Source organism: Oncorhynchus keta, chromosome 28 (assembly GCF_023373465.1).
Source record: "Oncorhynchus keta strain PuntledgeMale-10-30-2019 chromosome 28, Oket_V2, whole genome shotgun sequence".
NCBI classification, from domain to species: Eukaryota; Metazoa; Chordata; class Actinopteri; order Salmoniformes; family Salmonidae; genus Oncorhynchus; species Oncorhynchus keta.
Genome location: NC_068448.1, coordinates 48998557 through 49019480, shown reverse-complemented (window position 1 = coordinate 49019480; position 20924 = coordinate 48998557). Strand labels below are relative to the sequence as shown.

At 43.0% G+C, this 20924-nt stretch overlaps 1 protein-coding gene across 3 annotated transcripts in view; it reads left to right on the top strand.

Annotated features, from left to right (window-relative positions):
* Positions 1–20924, top strand: part of LOC118361530 (limb region 1 protein homolog) — a 57331-nt gene that overhangs the window by 5721 nt on the left and 30686 nt on the right. For all 3 annotated transcript variants that reach the window (XM_035741543.2, XM_052483218.1, XM_035741542.2), the window contains exons 2-6: positions 1345–1417; positions 5987–6026; positions 7709–7848; positions 9082–9185; positions 20292–20418. In XM_035741543.2, the coding sequence (XP_035597436.1) occupies positions 1345–1417; positions 5987–6026; positions 7709–7848; positions 9082–9185; positions 20292–20418 (484 nt within the window). The remainder of the gene's footprint in view (positions 1–1344; positions 1418–5986; positions 6027–7708; positions 7849–9081; positions 9186–20291; positions 20419–20924) is intronic.

Sequence of the window (20924 nt, the reverse complement as noted above, 5' to 3'; positions counted from 1 at the left end):
CAGTCCCTGGTTCAAATCCAGGCTGTATCACATCCGGTCGTGATTGGGAGTTCGATAGTGCGGTGCACAATTGACCCAGCATCGTCCGGGCCGTCATTGTAAAGAATTAGTTCTTAACTGACTTGCCTAGTTAAATAAAGGTTACACACACCACACTAGAGGTCGACCGATTAATCGCAATGGCCGATTAATTAGGGCCGATTTCAAGTTTTCATAACAATCGGTATTTTTGGGCGCCGATTTTTATTTATTTATTTTTAACACCTTTATTTAATCTTTATTTAACTAGGCAAGCCAGTTAAGAACACATTCTTATTTTCAATGACGGCCTAGGAACGGTGGGTTAACTGCCTCGTTCAGGGGCAGAAAGACAGATTTTCACCTTGAACCAAAGTTTAATTTCAATAGGCGAACAACAAGTGGCAACCTAGCTAATATTTATTCACAAGAATTCCTAAATCATTGTTAAGAATAATGAAAATGACTGCAGTTTCTGCTGGTCATTGTTTTCAGGCTGGTTGTATTGGTGCTAAAGCTAGCTAGCTACTCCAGAAGTTGCGGTCAAACAAATGATGCTCTATTACCAACGCGGTATTGTAAATACATCGTTCGTGGCCGGTGTTTGCTTGTTTGCAGACCTTTTTTGTACAGCTTTGACAATCCTACTGTATATTTTTTGACACGCAAAGACCTAAATGGCGTTCCATAGTATGTATGTCGTGAAGCTAGTAGCAGTGACGCTATTACTGTGTAACTCCGGTAGGGCAACATCTGAAAAATAGCACACTTCATAGTGTGTACGGGTGCCCGACCAGTCGGCGAAAGTAAACATCGCCCAGGACAGAGAACGGTTGATTGTCAAGGGCAATGAATTCCATTGTCTTGGCGTTAATGGATTTAGCCTATGAGTTGTCTCGCTGAAATGTTCTTACTTGTTCAAGTGACTGCTCGACTTGTTGACTGCTTGATCCACACAGCAGACATTGTGGGCTAGGTTAGGAATGCTGTGTAGCGCAAAATTCCGATATGTTCACCGATATATCGTGCATCCCTATAAACTTCTGTAGTAATGTCACAGTACCATATCTGTGTCTGGAATGCCACCATATTGCCTATGTAGTGTACTACTTTTAACCTGAGCTCTATGTGCCGTGGTCAACAGTAGTGCACTAAGAAGGGAATAGGGTGCCATTTGGGATGCAGACCATGTCTACGGGAGGCTAATACATGTATATCAAAATGTGTTATGCTTTCACATCAGTATAATGCCAGATATTGTAACATTGATCATTTACATAACACTTCAGCAGCTTTATAATTGTTTCATTATGTTTGCCTTTTCAGATTTGTTTCCTACTGTTTGCAGCACTCTACATTGTTTCGTACTGCATCATCACCAGGTACAAGAGGAAAACAGGTAAGGAGTCTTGTTCTGTTTTTATGGTGGTTGTACTGAAACTACCAACACATATTGTGCTACCAACTTCAAAAACAGTTTCTATGTAATACTTGCACACCTGAGATGCGCACACAGTCCCAGAGTTTTCACAGCAATTATTGCCGAGCTCGACCTTTTGTTCACAGTATGTTTGCACACAGAGGGACCATCACATTGTTTCAAGACAGTTTAGTGGCCAGAGCATGGTGAGCGGAGTTGATCGGTTGGAAATCACTCTCATGGTACTTGCGCTCTGCTTAAAAAAGGGCTCCGTGCTAACACAAACTGTCGCTTCAAATTTGCTAACTAACACTAATTTATTTTTGTGACTACATGAACCTACCATTTGGTATTGAAACCAAACCATATGGATTTGAATGACAAGTATTTGAATAAACATGAAAAGGTGAATGTAAGAAGCGCACATCATTTTCAAATAGGCTACATATCATATTAAACAGCATATAAACACTCTAAATAGGTTTAGGCGTCAAAGGGAACCTAAGAAGGGACGGAAATTAATTATTTAGGCTAGATTATAAAAATGATTTCAATGCTATAGCCTACAAAGAAATACAAGCATTTGCGAGTGCGACACAATGGGCTGGTAGGGACATAAAGCGCAGAGCATGTAAACAGCATTTTGTTGTATTAAATCATTCTAGTCTATAAATTGTGCATATATGCAGTGATTTACTTAGAATGAATACAAATTAAACGAAAAAGGACTTAGTGCCTTTAGAATTCATTTTTGAAAACACAAGTTTGGCCAGTCTGTGGATTCAGGCTCATGCGATGGTGCCTGGAGAGCAGGCCAACAGCAGAGAATATCATCTCCACACTTGCAGAGCCACACATGTACACAGAGCTAATATTAATAATATGAATGTGTGCCTCTCCTGGCTCAAATTGGAGAACTTCATCACTGCTTGTATTTATGAGAGGTATTGACACTTTGAATGCCCCAAGTGGTCAGTTGGAACTACTGGCACACAGCTTAGACACCCATGCATACCCCACAAGACCAGAGGTCTCTTCACATTCCCCAAGCCCAGAACAGACTACTGGAGGCGCACAGTACTACATAGAGCCATGACGACATGGAACTCAAGAACTCATGCAAGCACTAAAATTTGATTAAAAAAAAAACAGATAAAAATACACCTTATGGAACAGCAGGGACTGTGAAACAACACATAGGCACAGACACATGCATACTAACACACAATAACATACTCACTATACACACACGTACACATGGATTTTGTATAGTAGATATGTGGTAGTAGAATAGGGCCCTGAGAGCACACACATAGTGTATTGTGAATGTATTGTAATGTTTTTATAATTGTTTTACTGCCTTAATTTAGCTGGACCCCAGGAAGAGTAGCTGCTGCCTTGGCAGCAACTAATGGGGATCCATAATAAATGCAGAAAATAACATCTTCATATCTCTATCATTGTCATGTGGTTAATCAAAATGATATCCAAATCTATATGATACAAACCTAAAAAGTAATCTCTTTTGCCCAAAAATTGTCTACATAAAGCCAACAAATGAAAAATGTTGCAGCCTGCAGGTAGACAATATCCAGATAAATATAAATATCCTATAAATCACATTGGCTTCACATGGCCTGTCTGCAACGAACTTGAAACATTGTATCTACTATTAACTTGGGTCTAACTTTGGCAGGAGCTCACAGGAGCTGAGTACTGGCACCTCAAAGTGAAAACAGGTTTTTAGAAATTTTAGAACATTTATAACTGAAATACTTTATTTACATAAGAATTCAGACCCTTTGATATGAGAGTTGAAATTGAGCTGTTTCCATGGATCATCCTTGATCTTTCTACAACTTGATTGGAGTCCTCCTATGGTAAATTCAATTGATTGAATACACACCTGTCTGCAGTGCATTTGGGAAGTATTCAGACCCCTTGACTTTTCCCAAATTTTATTATGTTACAGCTTTATTCTACCATTTAAAAAAAACAAAAAAAAAACGGAAATAACATTTACATAAGTATTCAGACCCTTTACTCAGTACTTTGTTGAAGCGATTACAGCCTCAAATATTCTTGGGTATGACGCTACAAGCCTGGCACACCTGTGTTTGGGGAGTGTCTCCCAGTCTTCTGTGCGGGATCCTCTCAAGCTCTGTCAGTTTGAATGGATGAGTGTTGCTGCCCAGCTATTTTCAGGTCTCTCCAGAGATGTTCAAGTTCGGCTCTGGCTGGGCCGCTCAAGGACTTGGCTGTCTTGGCTGTGTGCTTAGGGATATTGTCCTGTTGGAAGGTGATCCTTTGCCCCAGCCTGAGGTCCTGAGCGCTTTGGAGCAGGTTTTCATCAAGGATCTCTCTGTCCCTTGCTCCGTTCATCTTTCCCTTGATCCTGACTAGTCTCCCAGTCCTTAACGCTGAATAACATCCCCACAGCATGATGCAGCCACCACCATTCTTCACCGTAGGGATGGTGCCAGGTTTCTTCCAGACGTGACTCTTGGCATTCAGGCCAAAGAGTTTAATCTTGGTTTCATCAGAATAGAGAATCTTGTTTCTCATGGTCTGAGAGTCTTTAGGTGACTTTTGGCAAACTCCATTGGCTGTCATGTGCCTTTTACTGAGGAGTGACTTCCGTTTGGTCACTCTACCATAAAGGCCTGATTGGTGGAGTGCTGCAGAGATGGTTGTCCTTCTGGAAGGTTCTTCTTTCTCCACAGAGGAACTCTGGAGCTCTGTCACTATGACCGTCAGGTTCTTAGTCACCTCCCTGACCAAGGCCCTTCTCCCCCGATTGCTCAGTTTGGCCAGGCGGCCAGCTCAAGGAAGTGTCTTGGAGGTTCCTAACTTCTTCCATTTAAGAATGATTGAGGCCACTTTGTTCTTGGGGACATTCAATTCTGCAGACATCGTTTTGGTACCCTTCCCCAGATCTGTGCCTCGACACAATCCATTCGCGGAGCTCTATGGACAATTCCTTCGACCTCGTGGCTTTGTTTTGCTCTGACATGCACTGTCAACTGTGGGACCTTTTATATAGAAAGATATGTGCCTTTCAAAATCATTTCCAATCAATTGAATTTACCACAGGTGGACTCCAATCAAGTTGTAGAAACATGTCAAGGATGATCAATGGAAACAGAATGCAACTGAGCTCAATTTCTAGTCTCATAGCAAAGGGTCTGAATACTTATGTAAATAAGGTATTTCTGTCTTATTTTTAGAAGTCTGCTAAAATGTCATTACAGGGTGTTGTGTATAGATTGCGGAGTATTTAAAAAAACATGTTTTATTGATTTTAGAATAAGGCTGTAACGTAACAAATGTGGAAAGAGTCAAGGGGTCTGAATACTTTCCGAATGCACTAAAACAATCTCGGTCGACCGACAGCCTAGCGACCAAACAATCGACAAGTGGACTAATTTGGGGCAGCCCTACTTGTAACATAACAAAATGTGGAAAATGTCAAGGGTTGTGAATACTTTTTGAAGGCACTCTACCTAGTGAAAATGTATTCTGACACAATAAGGCATCTCGGGGGTTTGTGGTAAATGGCCAATATACCATGGCTATGGGCTGTACTTACGCACGACGCAACGCGGGGGTGCCTGGGTTCAGCCCTTAGCCGTGGTATATTGGCCATATACCACAAACCCCCAAGGTGCCTTATTGCTATTATAAACTGGTTACCAACGTAATTACAGCAGGAAATTGAAATGTTCCGTCATGCTCGTGGTATACGGTCTGATATACCACGACTGTCAGCCAATCATCATTCAGGGCTCGAACCACCCAGTTTATACATTTAAATAAACTTCAGATGCATTTTCTGTCCAGCACTGGAAATGCAATCACTCATTTTGATATTTATTCCGAGGGAAAGGTTTCTCTCAAGATCAAAAGTATATGGCTTTCTATGTAAGGTTCCCTACGATGAAACTAATATGACCCCCACCCCCACATGAAGTGTGTTGATAGTATAAACAGATGGTTCATGGCCATGGATAGGAATGGGCCTATAGCCAGCCTAACTGCAAGTTTTACTATGTGTAGAATCAAAGTAAAATAATCACTAGATGTAGTTACGATAAACTCTCTTCCACACACATTGTTCTTGGACAAGAATAGAACGTCCAGGTCACGCTGCTTTCTCTAAGCTCCTTTTTAAAAGTAGACCACTCCACGCCAAAGATCCTCCTGTGAAATTTTGTGCCCAGAAAATCTAGGCTGTTCTTTTCTCTGCACCCAGGTGGCTACAGTACAGTAGGTACATGTATCACTCCCGAATGGCACCCTATTCCCTACATAGGCCCTATGGACCCTGGTCAAAAGTAGTGCACTGTATAGAGAATAATGTGCCATTTGGGACATGCCCATAGGAAAAAGGGACTCTCCTAAGCCAAGTGAATTGATGCATTAACAGTAGTCCAACCCAGGATTTGAACCCGGGCAACATGGGGTTTGTATTCCCAAGAGGCCCTTGCTTGTCTCTGTAGGGTTCACTTGCTGTACCTGCTGTGACTTAAGTGGTTTCCTCTCCCTCAGATGACCAGGAGGACGAAGACGCCATTGTCAACAGAATATCGTGAGTGGAACTACTTTCAATAAAGCTGTTATGAAATAGCCCTACTTCTAGTATCTCAGTGTTTCCTGAACCGATCCTCACGCCTCTCAGCCATTCCACATATTTGTTCTATTCCAACACTAGCACACCTGCATCAACAAGCCAACTAATCAGCAAGTACTGATAGGTGAATCAGGTGTGGTTGTGTTGGAATAGAACAAATATGTGGAACGGCTGAGCGTCACGCGGACCGCTTTGGGAAACACAGGTGTAGCCTGTGTGGTTCGAATGGCTGATGTGGCTTGTCTTTCACATAGCACACACCACTGCACACCGGGCCTAACCAACACAACTCTGGTAGTAAAGCAGAAACAGTAGACCATATGTTTGTGGCCCACTTTGTCACTTGTCCTCTTGGGTCCAGCTAATGGTGATATTGCAAGGGGGAACAGCTCAGCAAAGTAAATGGTGTAGCATTCCACATGAATTTAATTCTCGAGCTATATATCAAAGTGGTGACCTTGTCCACATCCCACGGGGGACAGGAACAGAAGTAGTCCTCTGGCCAGCAGAATCTGGCAAGCTCCACATGCAGGCTAAAGTCTAGGCCCCTGCGCTGCTGGGATGCCAGGTTGGAGGGGAGGGAGGGATATAGATTGACATACAGCTCATAGACATTAAAGTGGCCATCTGCTCCACTAGTATTTAAGTGAAGTGGTCGACTGTCGTGCATCCCAAATGGAACCCTATTCCCCATTTAGTGCTCTACTTCTGACCAGAGCCCCTTTTGACCAGGGCCCGTAGTGCACTATATAGGAGATGGGGTGCCATTTGGGAAGCAGCCTGCTGCACTAAACAACTTAATTCCCTTATTATTAATCCCTGTGACACTGTATAAGAAGATTCTCCATTAATGTGACTTGTATTTGAACACTAATCCTTTAATGACCGTTGGAATACAGTTCTACTTGAGTAATCAAATGTATTCAAACGATTCCTAGCCTGCATAAATGTGGGCATTGTATGTGTGGACACAGCTCATGTAGATGCATTTGAAAGCTGATGTGTAGAGCTGCGACACTGCCATTCTTATATGAATTAATACTGTAAGACGGGGGTAGGCAACTAGATTCAGGCTCGGGATGATTTTTGTCAGAGCGACGGGTCGGGGGGCCGGAACATAATTATAACAATTTGATCACTGCAAATTGACCACAACTAAGCCCAAAAAGTGATTTTTGTATTTGAAAAGAACAATAATTTAATGCCTTGATCACATTGAGACACGATCACATAAGTGTATTTTTTTTATTTGTGGGAATACTTTTAGATTTCCTAAATTAAACGCATTTTAGCTGGTGATTTAAAAAAAAAATGTTTTATTGTATTTTCCCAAATATATATATATATATATTTTTTTTTAAATCACTCGGGTGATGGTTTTGGCCCGCGGGCCACCTGTTGCCGACACTACCTGTAAGATACTGTATGTGTGTAAGTTCTTAACAATTCCTTAACAAAGCTGTGTGATTTCACAGCAAACTGTAGACTTTATTACTAATTCCTCTCTTTCACTGTGTGTGTGTGTGTGTGTGTGTGTGTGTGTGTGTGTGTGTGTGTGTGTGTGTGTGTGTGTGTGTGTGTGTGTGTGTGTGTGTGTGTGTGTGTGTGTGTGTGTGTGTGTGTGTGTGGCTTCCCCACAGACTGTACCTGTGCACCTTCACCCTGGCCATGTCGGGAGGGGCTGTTCTCCTCCTGCCTTTCTCTATCATTAGCAATGAGATCCTGCTCTCCTTCCCCAAAAACTACTACATTCAGTGGCTCAATGGCTCCCTCATCCATGGTCAGTAGTGTCATTCACATTTCACATCTTGTTTGTTTGGTTGAATCCCAGATGGCACCCTTTCCCCTATATAGCATCCTACTTTTGACCAGGGCCCATAGGGTGCTTGTTGAAAGTAGTGCACTGTGTAGGGTGTCATTTGGGACGCAGGCTGTATGTGGATTTGGTTTTGTTTTTTTGAGTGCTTTCGATGTTGTAGTTCCAGCTTTAGATAAGTAAGTCCTGGTCTCTTTGGATTTGGTCCACTGACAACACATAACAGAATCACTCCTTTTATACAGCCAGTCACAAAGATCTGTTTCCATCAGACCGGTGCTTCCCAAATGGCACCCTATTCCCTATAAATTGCACCACTTTCAACCAGAGCCCTATGGGCCCTCGTCAAAAGAAGTAAAGGGAATAGGACACAACCTGGTGGTTTGTCAGAGAGTGTTACATTAGTCAAGACCTGATTTTCTATTTGTGAGCATGACTGCAAAGCATGCCTAAACGATCCCAACGGCAGTAGCCACCAACCCTAGTCCCGGAGGTCTGCAGGGCGTTTTGTTCTAGCACTGCACCTGATTCTACACACCTGACTCATGTAATCAACTTATCATTAGCGGAAACGGACGTGGCGTGCTGGCCTGGGACAAAAGTCTTCACACCCATAGCTCTTCAGGAACAGGGTATCAGTAAGCTAACGCCGGAAACTAGATCCCCTAAATACTGGTCTTGACAAGAATAAATAAAAACTGTCGTGGGAGGGGGGGGTTCTCCTCTGCGTTGTTCAACCAATCCAGTAAATGTGGAGGAGGAGTTAAGCTGGCGTGTCGCCTTGTTAGCGTCCAAAAGTGGAAGTCTCGTTGTGTCACAGACTCTCTTTCCATTTCCCTGAAACCTGGCACATCCGGTTGTTGGGGATTCGGCAGAGTATAGGGTATTACAAACATCTTCATTTGCTGTCACAAGGGGGCATCAGAGTCCATGGTTTAGCAGTTGACTGCAGGAATACATGGTGGCCAGTGGGAACAACTGTGCTGTCTATTTATCCAAAGCAACGCTTTCTCGTGAGACTAGACATGTGTCCCAAAATGGCACCTTATTCCCTATATAGTGCAGTACCCAGTGCACTATTTAGGGTAGTAGTGCATTTACGTAGGGAATAGGGTGGCATTTAGGATGCCTCTGAGGATAATGTGTTTTATTGTAAGGTGTGATTTCTGTCATGTTGTATTTTGCTTGGCCTTACAGGCCTGTGGAATCTGGTATCGCTCTTCTCCAATCTCTGCCTCTTCGTCCTGATGCCGTTTGCCTATTTCTTCCTGGAGTCTGAGGGATTTGCTGGATCAAAAAAGGTACAAAACGCATGGGTTTGTTAACAACTTGCTAAAACCTGTGCATTTTTGTTTTACATGCTCTTGTAGTGTTGATGAACTCTTGATCTTTCTTGATTTACATCTCCATGTTTTCACACAGCTGTTTAAAATTGTCCACTGTGCCATAGCAGAACTACACCATCTTCATCAATCATTCATCCTAATGATTATGGCTATTGAGTCGATTGTCATAAGCAGAGCACGTTGCAGAGTAGATAGTTTGTCTCTTTTGTTTCTCCGCCTTTCGTTGTCTAAGAATATCTATTCATTCCTGTTTACGATGTCTGTCTGTCTGTGTGAGCGTATGTCTAGTGACAACAGCAGGTGCCTGGTCCTTGCCCTCTCTCTGACTCTCATCAGTTGACCGTAACTGCGACCGCAAAAACCTCATTAACCATGAAACAACGACAATCTGGTCTTCGGCATCCGCCACATCCTGACAAGCCGTTCCAATAAGCCAGACGCTGCAAACAGTTCAACACCACGGCATCGGCCGGCGTGATTTAGGGCCTGATCCCCCACCACCCCCCCTCCTCTGCCCTAAAATAAAACTTCAAACGGACAAACTAATAATCGAGTTGTAAGCCTCTGCAAACTTCCTCTTTTAATTAATTACCTCTGAAAAGAGGCCGGGGCCCGTGTTTCGCGGGTCCATAAAGGCAGAACAACGTGATGGCACAATGGAGCTGAAAAAGCGCGGGGAAAGATTTACTTTTAATACACCTCTATCCTGTGTCACAGTTTGAAACCCCTCTGGTTTATGTCCCTCCTGGCAAACTTACATAAAAATGTGTCTGTTACTGTAGTTTACAGCCCCGTTTTTTTTGGCGGGGTGGGGGCTGCTAATTTGTTTCGTTTGGATTTCTTGTAATGAAGTCCAGGATGGCTAGGAAGTGGAACACACTGGCCTCTATCACTTTAGGCTTTTGTACCCTTTCTTGCTACTGATCATCTATAAATTTGCCGAGAGGAAGCACTGCTTAATGTTGGCTACACATCCCGGTATAGTTGTGTGTATTTGTGGAGAACAGAGGAAAGCACCCTGCCGAGTCACTCAACAGACCGACCACAGGATGACATTTAAAAGCTTGATTTAAGTTTTTATAATGTGATATTATCCTCCGCCCAATAAAAGTATTAAGAGACTTGAGTATTAGATTTCAGGGGTTTATGTGGCCATAATGTTACGCCACTGAAAAGTCCCTTTGACTGCGGAAATGAAGTGAATGATGAATTTAACTGGTAACGGTTTAAGTCGGGCTTTTCATGTGGCTCTGTTTACTTTTGACGAGGGCACTAAAGCTCTCCGAGTTGAATCGAGATTGAAATGTTCTATGCTTTTTATTTTTTATTTTATTAGCTCACTCAGACGTTCTGTTGTCCACATGATTAACAGTCTTTCAAATTGTCCAAATTGTGGATGAATCGGAATTACGGCCCAAATGTGGGTATGAACTAACTTTGTTCACCGGCATAAAATACCCCACAATAACCTTACTCTCTCTGACTTTCTTAGCTGAAGAAGATTCATTACTAATGGTTGTAAAATGCTTTTAAAATCATTGCGGAGAAGTGGCAGATTTTAAACGTTGAACGGTTTTGGCTCCTGGTCTTGTTCCAGAAACCCATTTATGCTGCAGACTGTGTGCCAGCCAGTCATCATCTCATGCTTATACAGAGATACTAGACTAGATCTACTTTGTGATGAACGCACCGCCTTTTAGGGCTGGTTGATTTTAGGCTAGAGATGGGCCACTGGCCTATCCCTGGCCCGTGGTTACATTTTTTGGGGACTCCGTCAGGGTCTGAATTACTGTTGGGTTAGAATAGTAGAATACACAAGGTGCAATTTCCTAAATATGGTAGTGCATCAGTAGTTTTTCTCTTGTTATGTCATGTCAGCAAAAAATGTTTTAGTTTGGTAAGTTAGTCTAGCAGCCAGCTATCTAAACTTATAGTATTTGTAGTCTAATTACTGAAAGGGGGGCATTTGATTCTGTTAGTCACTTTCACTCCGGTTTCATATTAAAAACTGCAAACATTTTCCTCCACCAGTCCACCCTATGGCAAAATTGTGGAATTTCAGGAAATTAGCTGTAAAATGGAAACATTTTCTCTCTGTCCCATGGCAAAATGTAGAATTGCTGCAAACTTGCTTTAAAACGACAACCTTTTCTCTACGCCCCCATGCCAAAATGTGGAGAATTACAGGAAATTAACTCAAATTCAAGTTTTATTCTCTCCTTTGTCAATAAGGGGGCGTCTTGATGTGTTTAAGCTATAATTCAAACCAGGCTTTTTTTTTGTTTTTTGGATATTACATTTTTTTAATGTGTTTTTTTGTTTTAAAATATTAACTATCAATGATCTATTCATTATCTTTAACTATGAATTATTTTGGTTTTAGCGTATATTAGCATATCCCTCTGATGTGGAGGGTGAAGGCCCTGTTGTGTATTCACCACCAGTAGATGGCATGTTTATGATGATGGTCGGTCAGTATCTGTATGATGGACTAGTGGCCTAGGGTCTCCTATCATACAGATAGGCCTTGCCTTGGCCTCGCAGCTATTCCAGTCCACCCAGACAACCTCATTTCGAAGGCTTCCAAAAAAAGGACTTCCTCTCCCATTGTGGGCCTAATTCCTCATACATCCCCTCGGCATGAGAAGTCTCCAGTTCATATGGGATAGAAACATCACGTCAACAAAGCTGTTATAAAGTATAGAGTGGCATGCCTTTTTTTGTCTTCCAACCAATATTGAGTACTCTGCGGATCCTCTCCTTTCGCTAGGTTACGTTCCAAATAGCATCCTATTTCCCATAAAGTGCACTACTGTTTTTTTTTTGGGGGGGGTCAAAATTAGTGCACTTATATAGGGGACAGGGTGCCATTTTGGACACAGACTTTGTCTGACCCAGAAAGTGACCCAGCTATGGGCCAGCAGTTTTCATCTGTTGCTAAAAGAAGCTCCTCATCAATCTAACGCCCTAGGCCAAACCCTTTAATGAAGAAAAGTGTGTGTGTTTATTGTGGAGGGGAAACGTCTGAGCTGAGTAAACCGCCTTGTGTTACTAAGATACTGTTCTTTGTTGGCGCTCCACAATGGAGCCTGGATGTTTATTTCAAATCTCCCTGCACATGTAGACATTTTTCCCAGGCCTTTGCTCTGGCAGGGGTGGCCGGAGAATATAAAGTGATGTTTACATACCTTCCTTTAAGGTCAGAATGTCTCACGAAAGCCCCTCTGTTACAATGTCCATCGCCATGGTAACATATTAGTTTGAGCTGAGAATTTCTTATTTACCTCTGTCTTTCAAATGAATTGATCAGCTCCTAGAGGGACTGCGTTTACATTTTTGGATGAAATTGCCTGTTTATTTTATAGCTTGTGTTGTCTTTTGGAGTATTAGACCTCTTTCTGTCGGTTTGGAGAAAAAAAAATTATGCCCGCTATACAAGCCTGAGATTGAAGTCCAATGTTAATAGTTTCAAGATAAAAGTCTTATTCATTGGTTTGATCCTGGATTTTGGCAAAAACATTTTTTAATTCAAGATTTAAAGCTGCAATGTGTAACTTTTTGGGCGACCCGACCAAATCCGTATAGAAATGTGAGTTATAGATCTGTCTTTCTCATTGAAGGCATGTCTAAGAAGCGGTAGATCTGTTCTTTGTGCGCTAATTCTACACTTCCTGTTCTTACGTTTCGCTTTGAGTCTTTTAAGTTTGGTTTTGTACACCAGCTTCAAACAGCTGAATATCATATTTTTCTGTTATGGAAAATATATTTCACAGCAGTTTAGATGCTACAATGAATATCTACACAATGATTGCTTGTTTTGTCACATAAATTGAAGTTAGGCGGTATATTCTAATTGCAACCAGGATATGGTGGAGCGATTTCTGCATATTGCACCTTTTTTAAGGGATCCCAACCGGCCGCCACTAATATTACTTTTACTTAGTTTGTCGTATGCGTCCGACTTTAATGTATCCAGCCGGCTATACAGTGCCTTCAGAAAGTATTCACACACCTGGACATATTCCACATTGTGTTGTTAAAAATGGAATTATAATGAATAAAAAATTGATTATATTGCGTTTTATTTCAATTCTTTGTCAATTGGCCCACACACAATACCGCATAATGTCAAAGTGGATTTATGTTCATTGACATTTTTTATAAATGAAAAGCTGAAATATCAATAAGTATTCAACCCCTTTGTTGTGGTAAGCCTGAATAAGTTCAGGAGTAAAAATGTGCTTAACAAGTCACATAAGTTGCATGGACTCACTTTGTGTGCAATAATAGTGTTTAATATGATTTTTGAATGACTCCAGCATCTCTGTACCCCACACATACAATTTATATGTAAGGTCCCTCAGTCGAGCAGTGAATTTCAAGCAGAGATTCAACCACGAAGACCAGGGAGGTTTTCCAATGCCTCGCAGAGAAGGGCACCTAGTGGTAGATTGGTAAAAAAAAAGATTTTGAATATCGCTTTGAGCATGGTGAAGTTATGGTATATCAATACATCTAGTCACTACAAAGGTACAGGTGTCCTTCCTGACCTCGGTTGCAGGAGAGGAAGGAAACCACTCAGGGATTTCACCATGAGACCAATGGTGACTTTAAAACAATTACAGAGTTTAATGGTTGTGATAGGAGAAAACAACTGAGGATGGACTAACAACATTGTTGTTACTCCACAATATGAGCCTAAATGACGAGTGAAAGGAAGGAAGTCTTGATGCAACATTTTGAACAGAAATGCAATGGTTCATTCAGTCTAAAACGTTGCACGTACACTGCTGCCATCTAGTGGCCAAAATCTAAATTGTGCCTGGGCTGGAATAGTACATTATGGCCTTTCTCTTGCATCTCAAAGATGGTATCGTAAAAATACAAAATAATGTTTTTTTTTTTCTTCTTTGTATTATCTTTTGCCAGATCTATTGTGTTATTCTCCTACATTCCTTTCCACAAACTTCAAAATGTTTCCTCTCAAATGGTACCAAGAATATGCATATCCTTGCTTCAGGGCCTGAGCTACAGACAGTTAGATTTGGGTATGTCATTTTAGGTGAAATTCAATTTTAAAAAAGGGGTGGATCCTTAACTTGATTTAATAGCCCACCGGCCTCCAAAAAAGGGAAAATATGCATAGTGTCTTAATAAAACACAATTTTCCACCACCATGCTAGAGTGGCTAATGTTGCTTCCTGATCTTGCGCACCGCGTTCAGTCAGGGGAAACAACCGACTGCTGCAACCTGATTGGCTGAATGCGGTGTGCGACATCCAAAAATTGTGATTTTTATGAACACAGGTGACGGTCATTTCTTCTTTGAGGACTTATCAGCCTGACACCTCTTGGTAATGACGACAAGATTGAGTCCTTGTAGGGGGACCTCTATACCAGGCGGTGTCAGAGGAAGGCCCTAATAATAAGGCTCCAGCCACCCTAGTCATAGACCTTTTCTCTCTGCTACCTCACAGCAAGCGGTACCGGAGCGCCATTTCTAGGTCCAAAATGCTTCTTAACAGCTTCTACCCCCAAGCCATAAGACTCCTGAACAGGTAATCAAATGGCTACCCAGACTATTTGTGTTGTCCCCCCTATTTTTACACTGCTGCTACTCTGTTTATTATCTCTCCATAGTCACTAATTCTACCTACATGTACATATTACCTCAACCAACCTGTGCCCCCGCATATTGACTCTATCGGTGCCCCCTGTATATAGCATCGCTTCTGTTTATTTTACTGCTGCTCTTTAGTTATTAGTATTTTTTTACTTATTTAGTTTTTACTATACACTTGTTTTTCTTAACTGCATTGTTGGTTAAGGGTTAGTAAGTAAGCATTTCACTGTATGGTCTGTTGTATTCGGCGCATGTGACAAATAAATGTTTATTTGAATAAACTCGAGGAAAACATCAAAAGTAGCATACTTGTAAATCCCCTTTTCTGACTCGCGTCTAATGTTTTGGCCATAGGAGCTTGGGAGCGAATGACTCAGGTTCATTTAAAGGCTTTACATTTAAAACTAAAAAAAGGGGAGTGCTAGTGAAGCATGAGTTTCACGGCATTGTTTTTTTCCTCTCTCGTCTTTCAAAGCGGACGTGAATCGAATGATCGGGCTATGACGTAAAGCAAACGGTTTCCCACGCGCCCACTGCTGTGTCGTTGGGGCGAATCTTTAGAAGTTTAGTTTGCGGCAGCTTTACAGGGGGAAGCTTTCCAGTCCCCTCTAGACCAGCGACTCCCTCTCTGTTTTCTGTCTCTGACACGGCCGGGGCTGAAGGACGGGACTGAAGGGTACACTAATAAGGGCCCTTTGCATCTGGCGTCTCTCTAGCAAGCATAGGCAGAGAAGTGGACTGGCTGGGAGTGGTGGATTGGGGTCGGCCCCCTCCCTCTGTCCCTCCATCCCACACGCTCCTGTCGGGGAGGGGAGCGATGTGCAGTGGGATGATCTCTGCCACTGTGCGCTGACCTGCTGCAGATTAATGGGGCTGGAGGGAAGGACGCGCTCCCCCCTGCCACAGAGACCCCATGTCTGGGTCTCTGTGGCGCTCAACCTCTCCCATGCATCCCATGCTATTCTTTATTCTATCCATCACTATAGTCCATATCCTCCTTCGTTATTCTATTCCTCTCCTGTCCCCCTCTCTCTCTCTCTCTCTCTCTCTCTCTCTCTCTCTCTCTCTCTCTCTCTCTCTCTCTCTCTCTCTCTCTCTCTGCAACTCTGCCCCGCCCCTTCTTTACCTTCCTCTGTTTTCTCCCTCTCCTCACTCGTTTGCTCATACCTCATTTTCTCTCTCTCTCTCTCTCTCTCTCTCTCTCTCTCTCTCTCTCTCTCTCTCTCTCTCTCTCTTTCTCTTTCTCTCTCTTTCTCTTTCTCTTTTTCTCTCTCTTTCTCTCTCTTTCTCTCTCTTTCTCTCTCTTTCTCTTTCTCTTTCTCTTTTTCTCTCTTTCTCTCTCTTTTTCTGCCCTGGGGATGCGGAGGGAATAGCACACCATGCCACAATGACATTCAGCACTGATGAAACACTGCATGTGCACCCCTTTTGGGCCCTGGTCAAAGTAGTGCACTATGTAGGGAATAGGGGGCCATTGAAGATGCTGACACTGTCTTGCTCTGCTTCCCCAAGGACACGCATGGGGATGCATGTATCCATCCAGATATTTAGTTTCTGATCCTACAGAGTAAGAGTGTGGCATTGAGCCATTCAGTGTTGGTATTAGGGCAACCAGTGATTCAGTGTAGAGGTCTTCACAGGTCCAAAAAGTTGGATCCGAAAGGAACTGACCTACAAGAACCCTGAACGGACCCGGTAAAAAAAATAAAAAAAAGAGACAATAAAATGTATCAGCTAAGTTTCCCACTGGTTAATGTATTGGTTTAGACATGCTATAAGTCAGCAACTTCCCCTAACCTAAAAGCTATAGTCTTTATGCAGAGCTTTGGTCAGGTCCACTAGGGTATATCCACTGTAAGGTAGTTAGACCTCTAATTCAGTGTCCCCTGGGTTGCTGGTGGTTTGGAATGGCTCTCGTGGATGGGTCTAGGTGAGAACACACACAAGTGTAGGTTGTTGCGAGTGTGTCGCTGTGGTTGTTTAGATGCAGTCATCTCATACACACAGGGCAGTGTCCCTCACACACACACCCACACATTTCTTAGAAGTATCTGATTCCCTGGTTTTCTAGTGGAGCTGCACTGGGCAGAGCAGGCAGCTAGCCCCACGCTCGACAGCGGTGCGGTGTGAGGATCTGGGAAGCTGAATAGTGGTGTACACATTTAGAATGGCAAGAATAGAAACATTCAGCTCGGGCTGGCGCTCTGCTCTGGATGCCATGGCGCTCTCCCTTGCCTATTTTTAAACGAGTTTTAACTACGTTTTCCACGTTTTGATGATTGTGGCGACTGTCTGCAGTGCTTACCATTCTAATGAAAAAACACATCTTCAGTACTTAAGAAAATAATTATGCTAATTTGTTATGAAAGAGCAACAAGGAGAATGCAGGGTATAAGTAATGGAATATGTTATGTAATACGTGATTAATTGAAAGCTTGTAATTCAGACCCTCTGCTTCCCAACACTTGGTCAACCTTTGTCTGACACTCCACAGAAATAATATTAGGGGAGGTGACAGGCATTGCCTTTGCCCTAAATGATCTGAATGGGTAATGATTTGAGTCTTATAAATGATCGAGAGGCCTGGCCTAGAGGGAATACACCTTCCGCATGGCATGGGCTGCTGGTTAAGGTGGACCGAGGCACCCGAGCAGAGCCACCTCCTGCAGCAGGCCATGCAAGGTTCTATCCATCCCAGAGCCTCCTTAAGAGTGTGTGTGTGTGGGGGGGGATGTGACAGAAGTCCCTGAAAGCATTCCTCTCTCACCTCTTTCGAGATGCGTTCAGACATTCAACTGCTCTCCTCTTCTCCTCCATCATCTATCTATCTCTCCCCCTCCCTCTCTCCATCTCTCTCTGCATTGAGAGCTCCCTATTGGCCAGTTCTGCTCTGATGTGAGCTGCTAGACTGCAGCATCACAGTAGTTATGTACTCAGTAGGATGAACTGAACACATTGGAGGATAGAGGTTTCAGTATGCAGGTCAGGATAAAGGGCCTGTCATTAAACCATTTTAGAGCCGTGCACTATTTAGGGAATAGGGTGCCATTTGAGACGAAGACATGTTCCCTCAGTATACCACATGAGATGCTTCTCTAGATATGAGGTTTTATAAGGTCTACTGAGGGAATGTCTTCGTCTCAAATGGCACCCCATTCCCAAAATAGTGTACAACTTTTTTGCCAGGTTCCATAGGGCTATATAGAGATTAGGGTGCCATTTGGGATGCAGACTACGTACAGTATATTCAAAACTCCTTTCCTCACTTTAGAGAATCAGTAGGCCTGCCTGCTGAGGTGCAGCAGATCGTACCAGACATGGCCACAATGGGGCGCTGTAGACTACTCCCACTGCTGTGCTAGAAAATTCTACACCGGTACCTTCTATCTAGCCTACATGTGGGGGGGATACGTCAGTAATTTGACAGTCTCTGTGTCCCCCAAATGGCTCCCTATATTGTGCAGTGCTTTTGACATAGTGCACTATATAGGGAATGCGGTGCGATTTGGAACACAAGCTTAGATTCAACAGCTCCACTGTATGTGTGGAGAGATTGTGTGTTTGCAGAATGTGATTGATGATCAAAATGGTTGTGACGATGGCGTTTGAGATCATTGGTAAGTTAAGTGTTCAGTGTGTGAGATGTGGGCTCAATGTTGAGTTCAGACTTTTAAAAAGCAGTTACATTACATTTCAAACAGAGGATCACTGCACTATGTATTTATTTGATTGAACCTTTTATTTATCTAGGCTAGTCAGTTAGGAACAATTTCTTACTTACAATTACAGCCTACTGGGGAACTGTGGGTTAACTGCCTTGTTCAGGGGCAGAATGACAGATCTTTACCTTGTCAGCTCAGGGATTTGATCTAGCAACCTTTTGGTTACTGGCCAAACGCTCTAACCACTAGGCTACCTGCAGCCCCATATATATACCTGGCTATAAACAAATTCCACACAGCAGTTAGCGGATCACCATTTACCGAGTAACACATTGATTATAGATGCCCAATTTGAGGCTAACCCACAAGCCCTGTGTAAGTCATGCTCTGCAGCCTATTCCTATAGTGCCAGACAGTATCTGGCAGTATCCTACAGTGTTGTAAAACAGGGGTTGCGTCCCAAATGGCACCCTATCCCCTTTAAACTACACTACTTTTGACCAGACCCCTATAGGCCCTGGTCAAAAGTAGTGCACTAGATAAGGAATAGGGTGCCATTTGGAAGGCAGCCACTGTTTTCGCGTTCGTGTAGAGTCTGTCCGCCTCCACTGGCGGCGCGGGGGGTAAATGGACTCTTGTGTGAACAGGTAGAGAAGACTTTATTAACCACTCAGCAGTCTGTGACCCGGAAAACCCAAATTACCACAACTCCTGTCTGCGCTGGGCCGCAGGGCCGTGGGCGCGTTAAGAGCCCCCTAATCGTCCCCAGATGTAATCGGAGGCCTGCTCTTAATCTACACACAGGAGCGAGGCTTCACTTCAACTTGTTTTTTTATTTAACCGGACCCGGCTCTGAGTCTGGATAGGCCCCTTTTAATATACTGTTGTAGAAGGTGCTTTAACATGGTCTTCTCTGGGTTCAGTTAAGTATGCGTGGGGCTGTAAATATGGATCTGGGGATGTCTCCCAAACAGCCCCCTATTCCCTAAATGGTGCACTACTTTTGATCAGGCACCTATGAGCCCTGGTCAAAAGTAGTGCACTACATAGGGGTTATGGTGCTATTTTGGGACGTTCCCTGAATGTAAAGCAATGGCGTTTCATTAAAAGTAGAGTGCAGCATTAGTTTGGGTGATTTTATAGAGAAGGCACTGTAGTAGCTACATTTGATATTTGAAGTAAAGTTGTGAGGCTGCAGCAACACTGGTTGTGGGGAGACTGCAGTGTCTGCGTGGTTTCACTCTATGTCCCAAGATTGCATCCCAAATGGCACCCTGTTCAATAGTGCACCGCTTTTGACCAGGGCCCATACCAGCTCAGTGGCCTTGTGGGTAGTGTCCGACCTGAGATTGCAGGGTTGGGGTTTTGACCCCCAGTCAAGTCATACCACAGACCCCAAAAATGGGACCCAATGCCTCTCTGCTTGGCACTCAGCATTAAGGTTAAGGATTGGGGTACCAATCTGTTGAACGCTACAGAAACAGGAGATTGGCCCATAGGGCAGGACGAACCTTTCTGGCTCGTGCAAGGCTACCTACTTGTTTAACATAGGACTCTGGTCATGGGCTCTGGCCATTTGGAACTGGGCCCAAGTGATTCATTCAACTGATGTCATTTTTTAGAATGAGCTTGTTTTGCTGACCCTTCTTAGCTTTACTCAATTCCTAGGCAGTGTGAAAAGCCCTAGGAGAACTTGGCAAAAATCACAAAAAACGGTAACATGGCTGTTTTTGTTCATCACTTCTCTCTCCTCCATCTGTGTGTGTTTTCTCACAGGGCATTAAGTCACGGGTTCTAGAGACCTTTGTGATGCTCTTCCTCCTCGGACTGCTCATCCTAGGAATAGTCTGGGTGGCGTCCGCGCTCATCGACAATGACGCAGCCAGTATGGAGTCACTCTATGGTAAGGCTATGGGGATTTTGTGTGTCACAAATGGCACACTATTCCCTATTTAGTGCACTACATTTGACCAGAGCTCTATGGGCCTTGGTCAAAAGTAGTGGACTATGTAGGGAATAGGGTGGCATTTGGGATGCAACCTCTGTTTTCTAGTTGTGTGGTTTGATGTACTGTACCAATTAAAAGTTTGGACACAGCTAATTATTCATGGGTTTTTCTTTATTTTTCTTTTACAATTTTCTACATTGTATAATAATAGTGAAGACATCAAAACTGTGAAATAACACATGGAGTTATGTAGTAACCAAAAGTGTTAAACAAATCAAAAATATATTTGAGATTCATCAAAGTAGCCACCCTTTGGTGATATACAGAAGGTAGCCCTATTTGGTAAAATGACAAGAACAACTCAAATAAGCAAAGAAAAATGACAGTCCATCATTACTTTAAGACATGAAGGTCAGTCAATCTTGAAAATGACAAGAACTTTCACTCAACCTTAACCCAAA